The sequence below is a fragment of the Montipora foliosa genome, chromosome 9 (genome assembly GCF_036669935.1).
Source record: "Montipora foliosa isolate CH-2021 chromosome 9, ASM3666993v2, whole genome shotgun sequence".
NCBI lineage: Eukaryota > Metazoa > Cnidaria > Anthozoa > Scleractinia > Acroporidae > Montipora > Montipora foliosa.
The window spans coordinates 48053964-48061463 of record NC_090877.1 but is presented as its reverse complement, the minus strand read 5'-3'; the positions used below and the strand labels follow the sequence as shown (position 1 = coordinate 48061463).

General features: G+C 34.6%; 1 protein-coding gene across 2 annotated transcripts in view; it reads right to left on the bottom strand.

Moving 5' to 3' along the window:
* Positions 1–1079: 1079 nt before the first annotated feature.
* The window catches only part of LOC137970950 (xylosyl- and glucuronyltransferase LARGE1-like), a 35554-nt gene continuing 29133 nt past the window's right edge, over positions 1080–7500 (bottom strand). Inside the window, exons 17-23 of one of the 2 annotated variants that reach the window (XM_068817625.1) lie at positions 6533–6648; positions 5033–5069; positions 4741–4847; positions 3788–3860; positions 3211–3335; positions 2385–2483; positions 1080–1959 (exon numbers count right to left, since the gene is read on the bottom strand). In XM_068817625.1, coding sequence (XP_068673726.1) covers positions 1869–1959; positions 2385–2483; positions 3211–3335; positions 3788–3860; positions 4741–4847; positions 5033–5069; positions 6533–6648 — 648 coding nt within the window. In that variant the 3' untranslated portion in view covers positions 1080–1868. The remainder of the gene's footprint in view (positions 1960–2384; positions 2484–3210; positions 3336–3787; positions 3861–4740; positions 4848–5032; positions 5070–6532; positions 6649–7500) is intronic. The other variant, XM_068817626.1, reaches the window with a different exon arrangement.

The window sequence follows — 7500 nt, the reverse complement described above, 5'->3', positions numbered from 1 at the left end:
GACATTCAAAATTACTGTTACATTCATTTCACTTTATTTTACTTCTTAACACACATTCAAGTCCATATTCAGACCATGAAAAAAAATTTTTTTTTCAAAAACGTGCTGGTATAAATAAAAATAATTCTCCTTTTCAAGTTATACATAATTCTCAATACAGTAACATATAAAATATAAAAGATAAACTCTTACTAAAAAGTGCTCACAACCAATGCCAAGGAAAGATATAATATATTGAAGAACATCTCTCTCACTACCACAATGTCTCAATGAGTTTAAATCACAGTATTCAGCTGCCAACACCTCGAGCTTGACTTTTTGAACAGGAAAAACTACATAACAGTAACAATATTATCTTCTTGTAGGTAACTGGCCTATCATGAATTCTGGAACCGCAACCTACAGCTTAGAAAATTATCTCATGCTAATAAAAAGTGACTGCAGTGCATGGTGATGTTGGTAATCTTTTGGCCTTCGTGTAGTTGGCGTACCATATCAAAAAAGAAAAGCTTAATTGGATCTCAAAGAAAAAATCAACTTCAACAAAGAAAACTGTAATTTGTTTCTTTTTTTTTCTTTTTTCATTTTTTTGATGGGGGAGGGGGGGTGGGGTGGGGGACAAAAGAAATGCCAACAGGAGAGGCGAACTAAATAGAAGGATGCTTGTTATGAAAAACTTATGGTAATATTTTAATATTTCGACAAGTTGTTGTTAAAACATCTTTCATTAAACTAAGTTCAAACCCTGATAGCTGCCAAACAAAGAGCAGGGACATAGAGCTTCTAATTGTAGGGGGGGGGGGGGGGGTGTTAAAACCTCAAGTACAAGGAGGGGAGGCACTTGAAAGAGAGAGTTGCAAAAAAGGACTTTGAAGTTTGAGTTGTAACTTTTCAAGAGGCTGTTGCTCTAAAAGCGCTCAAAAACACTGCAAAATAGCAGTTTTCACAAAAAGTAAATTGTTGCATTTTGAGGCTAGAACAAAGGTTTTCAAAGGTAAACTGTAAAAGCTACATTGACAGTGGAGAGACGTTCTTCAATTTGCTGAGCGTAGAAAAGACTGAAATTTCACAACTTTTAACTAGAGGGTTCTGTATAATTAAGCCCAACAAAACATGATTCGTTCATAATATTTCACAATTTTTGTAATAAAATGGTTTCAAATAAATAACAATCCCACATGAACTCTTAACAGTATCTCCTAAACTGAAACTCCAACAAAACTATTGGTACGATTTGTAAATGTATCAATGGATCTGAGAAAAAACTTGGTTTATTATCAGCTAAATTAGGAAAAAAGTATATTTAAGTGTGTAACCTGACACTTCAGGAAAGATTGGACTGGCAAATGCAAAAAAGTGCATTAAAAAAGCCAAAAATAATTGTACCTTAATTAATTAATAAAATTTCTCTTCTCTTGACTATGGGTCTGGAACAAGTTCTAATGTTGTGACCCTACAGAGCAACTTAAGTAAGAACTATAAAAATAAAACCCTTTTCTCAAATGTTTGACATAATGTTTTTTGAGAATCAGAGATAAATTAGATGAATCCTAAGATGGGCGCAAAAACAATTAATAAATCAATCTTTATACTTGCTGTGAAAAAAATAGAGCATTGTTTTCATACATACTGGTATCTTCCATAACCCTATAAAATCCCAGAGTGTTTCAAGCCAATCAAATTTGGGCCACACATTTGTCACTACTTTGAATTCTGCTTCTGAGTTCTTCTTTTAAGATTGTACGAAAATCAAATACTAGTAAATTATAATAACATGACACTATGTACTATTTTCTATATGTAGAACTAAATGAATGACCTTTTTAAATAAATAATGTTAGGTGACAATAAACCAAGTTTATCTCTTGTTAACTATCCAGGTCAATGTCTCCAAATTGTTCCCCTCCATATTTTGAGATGAGATCTTGAACAAATTCTTGTTTCAACTTTTTCAAGCACCTTTGAAAAGAATAGCAGAGTGTAAATTCAAAACAAGCAACTTACTCTAGTAAATTTGTGGTGGCTTGAAAGAAACCTGAATTTCTTACTTTGTAATGAGGATCCAAAATAAATATTATAATGATTATGGCCTCACAGACCAAACGGTGTCACGAGTAGTTCACGAAAAAGCCGACGAGATTTTAAAAATAATTTGTGATGCAGGAAGTGGTCCAGAAAGTATGTCTATTACATGTACATTCAATTCAGTCTACTTTTAGTTTCACTTTACATTTGTTGACAAAGAATGTGTTTTCACAAAAAAATTAGAGCCCATTTTAATAGCAAGATTGAGAATTCTTTACAATCTAAAATAACAAATTATATTATTATTATAAAAATGGAGATTGCATGGAGTTGGATAAAGGAACCAGGGCAACACTTACCGTCTGTACAATGAACTTGATCTGAATTTAAAAATGTCAAATGAGGGTGAGTGGGGCATATGTACAATGAAGGCATTTGGTACCACAACAAACTCGTACCTGCAAAAAGGAAAATGTTGGTGAGCAACTGCTGCCATCTGTGATCTCTTTAATTTCAAATATTTCAATCAAAATTAATTTTATTTGTTATTTTTCTCGGGCCATAATAAATATTGTAGTTGAATATCATAAATAAAGTAAAGATTTCTGTTGTTGACTGGTATCGCAACCTGTACTTTACATGTATTTCTTTTGGAAACATAGATCGTAAAAATGGTTAAAGGTCAGTGTTCGCTACACCTGTAGCTTGCCACTGACAATAGGTTTTACTTACTACCTGTCATTACAGAGGTGTTTTGACAACAAACAGACACATCACCAAGACCTTGAACAAACCAAGGATAAACATACAAAAACAATGGGTAGAAAAATGCCATTACTGCATTAATTTCCGTCACTGTAAAAAGCAAATCCACCTCATTGCACATTTTTAATTGCTTTATATCATTCTGATCAATGAGCATGCATTATTCACAGAATTGCTTTCATAATTATTATAATATTATTAAACGTAAAGAGACAGGTACATGCAGTGTCACAGCCCTTGCAAGTTGACTATTACTACTTTGGTACTGTACTAGCTTCTTCTGTATTTAAGTCATTATTTTTGTTGTTAAGTCTCTAAGAGTCAGTTTGGGTACAGTAGCAAGCCAAATTGATTTTGTTTTTGTAGATCAAAACAACTGCTTCAATGCCATATGAGAATCTGAACATCGATCACACTCACCCTTGAGCTTGTAATTCCATGATATGAGAAACCTTATTCCATCCAAAGCCCACAAATCGTTTATCATATCTGGTGACATTCCTCTGTACTACAATGTAAGGTTCAAAGTCTTCCTCCCACTGGACCTGAAAAAAGAGCCATACCCATCTACATAAACCATTGTTAACTTTCTGGGGAAGTAAAAAAAAAAAAAAAAAACCTTTCTGGGGAAGTATAATTTATTGACTTTTTCCTGATCTAAAATGGTGGCAACATCACATCCAAGCTGGGAAAGAAATGTTAGACAGAATGCACTAACTTGCTCACTGCACATTTTTTTATAGTAAAAGGCTAAATTATTGGAGTACAATCATCATCAAGTGCTGTCATTATCATTATTATTATGACAAATAACTGTACTGAAGGAGATATGTTACATGCCTTTTTTCAGTTACGTACCCATAGCACTTGGCAATGCAGTTCAGAGTCCACCCTTAATATTAAAAAACCTTTATTGAAAGCTATGGCTCAATTTCATGGCATCATGCGCAATGTTTTAAGCCCTGAAGGCAGCTCTTGGCTCTTACAAAGTTCTTACTGTGTATGGAGTTGTTGCAGACCTCCACTTTGCATAATTTGTGGGTGCATGACCCTTGCTCCACTCATGGTGCCTGAAAAAAAAAGCTTGACATGAATGACACTTGAGAACTTATGCAGTGATAATAATGATGAAGCTTACTGATTCACATTTATGCCTGAGGCAATTATTAATGGGGCTGTGATCAATCAAACCAAAATTCTATGTTGTTATATCGCGGAGTTTTTTCTCCCAGCAACGCACGCTCTCATTGGTTACTTCGAGGTCACATGACATCTAACAATAAAACTGTTTCGTGCCAAAAGTCGGCAAAAGAGGGCAACAGTGCACTGTTACCCGCGAAGGTAACGTTTGACCATAAAGGTCAAGGTAACGGTTTGACCATAAATGACTGCAGACTCTGCTGTTGCTCACTGCTAACTTTTTCATGAATCATGAGAGTGACATTTAAATATTTTACTCTGTCTAAAATTATGCCTGACGATTTTTATTTAGTCATCAATGGGGGATGGAAAAGGAGTTAAAGGGTTAAAGTTAATGATGGGAGTGTGGTTCAGTGTTGTCTGACCAGTGTGCTCTTATCGACAGTGATATTCCTCACCACAGTTGTCAAAATGTTGTGGACTGACTGTGGTTTATTTCCAAAATGAGCATTACTGATTGGCTGTTACAATTGTGTGAAACATTGACATGAACATGACGCGAGTTGAATTGTCTAGACCCTTATCAACAAAAGCAAATTTGCCAATCAGATTGCAAGATTACAAGCAATTGAGGTAAAAATACTTTTTCTTGTTGCTAACTTGTAGCTTCTGCAGGTCTTACCACAAGTGTGAATAAGCTAAGGGGAGGTTTGACCATAAATTAATGAAATCTTTCTTTTTTTCGTTTAGTATTAATTTTTAGCGTTGAGGCAAGAGGTAAATGAATACACATTAAGCTCTTCTACCTACCTAAAGGTAAACATTGTACCAAGGTCCCACATTGTCAGGAGCTGAGCTTTGGTTTTGGGAAAGGTTACTTTGTAGTGTAATGTCTCAAATGCTGGAACAACCAGGGCCTTCCAAAGAGAGCAAATTATTAGTTTGAACATGAACATCAAAATGTAATCAAAATTAAATGCAGATAAATAGATTGGAAAAAACGCTTTCATATTGGAGATTTTACTTGTCAATAGGGGTGGTGGGTCTGGAGAATTGAAAAATTTACAACACATGAATAAGACTAGGAGTAAATCTAACCAACCTTTCTGTTCACCTTTGCAGTATTTCTCAGCGTTTGTCTGAAATGAAAAAATATCCATTATATTGTTATAATCATTGGCCGTATTTATACTACAGGACGTCTAAGACCTCCACGCGGATTAAACATCTGGCCGTAAGTGCGACTAATATAAATACGGGACGCACTTAACTTCAACAGCTAGAAATCAAATTCATCATTTTTGTCAAAAGATCCTTGGATTTAATCACCAAAGAGACTATGTGCCCTTCATTGCTAAGTGCGTCTTGTCTTTATACTAGACGGCTTAGACATCTGAGACAACTAAGACGTCTGTTAAGTGTGTCATTTAGACACACTTAACTTGAGAGGTTTAATTCGTCTGACGTTTAATGCGTCCACCTTATTTCCCATATTTATACTAGTCGTCTAAAACATCTTAGACGTCCTCTAGTATAAATACGGCCATTGTCTTTAAAGCTGGCAGTTTATATCTTTTAAATTATTTGTTTATTTGACAACACAACAAACCGTACAACATTACATAATTCCTTACGATACATTACTTAAATAACACTAGTTACAGTTACAAATAATTATAGGAAAAAAATAACAGTAGTCTTGACGGTAAACATATTAAATTGAGAGAAAAAAATATAAATAAATTCTAAAAGTAATGACAGACAGATGAGATGTTTTGATAAATGGGGAAAGACAAAGTTTCAGTAGCAAGCAGTAACAAAGAAAAAATTAAAAGGAAAATTAATTCATGATATAAACAATAGCATCTCAAAAAAGCAAGGGGGTAGATTGTTTGGGAAAGCATACTAATTTGCTTGCTAAAAATCATTGTTGAAGAGCGGCACTAAAGGATCCCACTTTTTCAAAGTAGGGGCTTGTTTATAGGATTCAATTTTAATTTGGGACTTGAGTACCACAAAAAACATATTTAGCTGATCACAAGGGATCTTTTTACTGGTTTTGCAGCAACATTATGTAATGTCTAGCAAGTAGAAAACAGAAATTCAATTGAGTAGCAAACTTTGATGTGTCCAGCTTTAGGCCCAAAAAGCTGTGATATTTTTCAAATAGTCTAGAGGGATAAGTTGACAACCAAGGAGTTTATCGGTCAGAACCTTCCAAATCATATTAACGTTTGGACAATACCAGAAAAGGTGACTAAAATCTTCAGGGGCACGGCTGCAAAAGTAAACATTGTGGGTCCTGTTTGATACCAATTTTTATGAGAAACAAGTTAGTAGGAAGAGTTGGTATAGAAAGTTAATGATACTCATAATTTTAGTTCCCCTGAATGCCAAAGTGTAAGCTGCTTTCCAATCAGTATATTAATATTTTTAAAATTAACTGTATAACTCATGCCACCAACTTTCCAGTAATCAAAAGGGTCAACATTCATGCAGAGAAAGCAAAATTAAATTTCCATTTTGTGGGCCCACAATGTCCTCAAAGCAATAAGGAATTAGAATAGTTTAAAGATTCTCATACAGTGTACTATTGACATACTTCAAGGAGCTATACATTTCAGGGACAGGAACAAAGTCTACATCACTTAGAAACACAAATGGTGTCCTAGCATTCTCCAAAGCAATGTTTCTCAGGTAATTCACAGGATAAAATTGCTGAAAAAAAACCCAATATAAAGTTGAGATGGCCATAACTTAATGCTGTACACAGAGTGGACATTGTTCTATCCCAGATATTTGGGTAGCAGAATTTATACTGGTTTTTATAAGCCATCCAATCTTGGGACAATGATTCTTGTACCGTACAAAGTTGTGTGTAAGCCGCACCCACAAATTTCAAGCATGATTTTGAGAAAAAAACAAAAACTTGAAAAAAGCACTCTGGAAAGTAAATTGTGCGTTTGTTTGTGATAAACTTGCTGAAATCTAATGCTGTGTATTTGTAGCGATGTGAAACAGTTAATCAACTCCTAAAATACTTTTTAAGAGCCTATCTTTACTTGATTTCTCTAATTCTTGGAACTGCCAACACTTGTCTTCATTGTTAAAGCCCAAAGTTGAAATAAAAACGATGAAATTAATATTTGAGCGAAAATGAAGCACAGGGAAAGATACAAAACATTTACTTATTAACCACATGGTCATTTACAGAAGGAGTCTGGACCGAGTCACGTCGTTTGAACTGTTAATCTTCAATTACTGATTTTTAGTGTTATTTGTGACCCCATTTCAATGGCCTCTTATATAAGCCACACCCACGATTTTGAGCCCTATATTTCTGCAAAAAGATGTGGCTTATACACTAGTTTTTATGGTATTTCCACAATAGTTCACCCATTGACCCTGGGAGTTAGACTTAACAGATTTTACTCTGTCTAATGTTAGATGATTTTACTTGTCAATGGAGCGCGGTTCAGGAGTCAATGAATTATTAAAGAAAAGGGAAACTTCAAAACAGAATGTTGTCGTTTTGGTAAATGCCACAGCTCTGTATCCATGTGCTTTTGG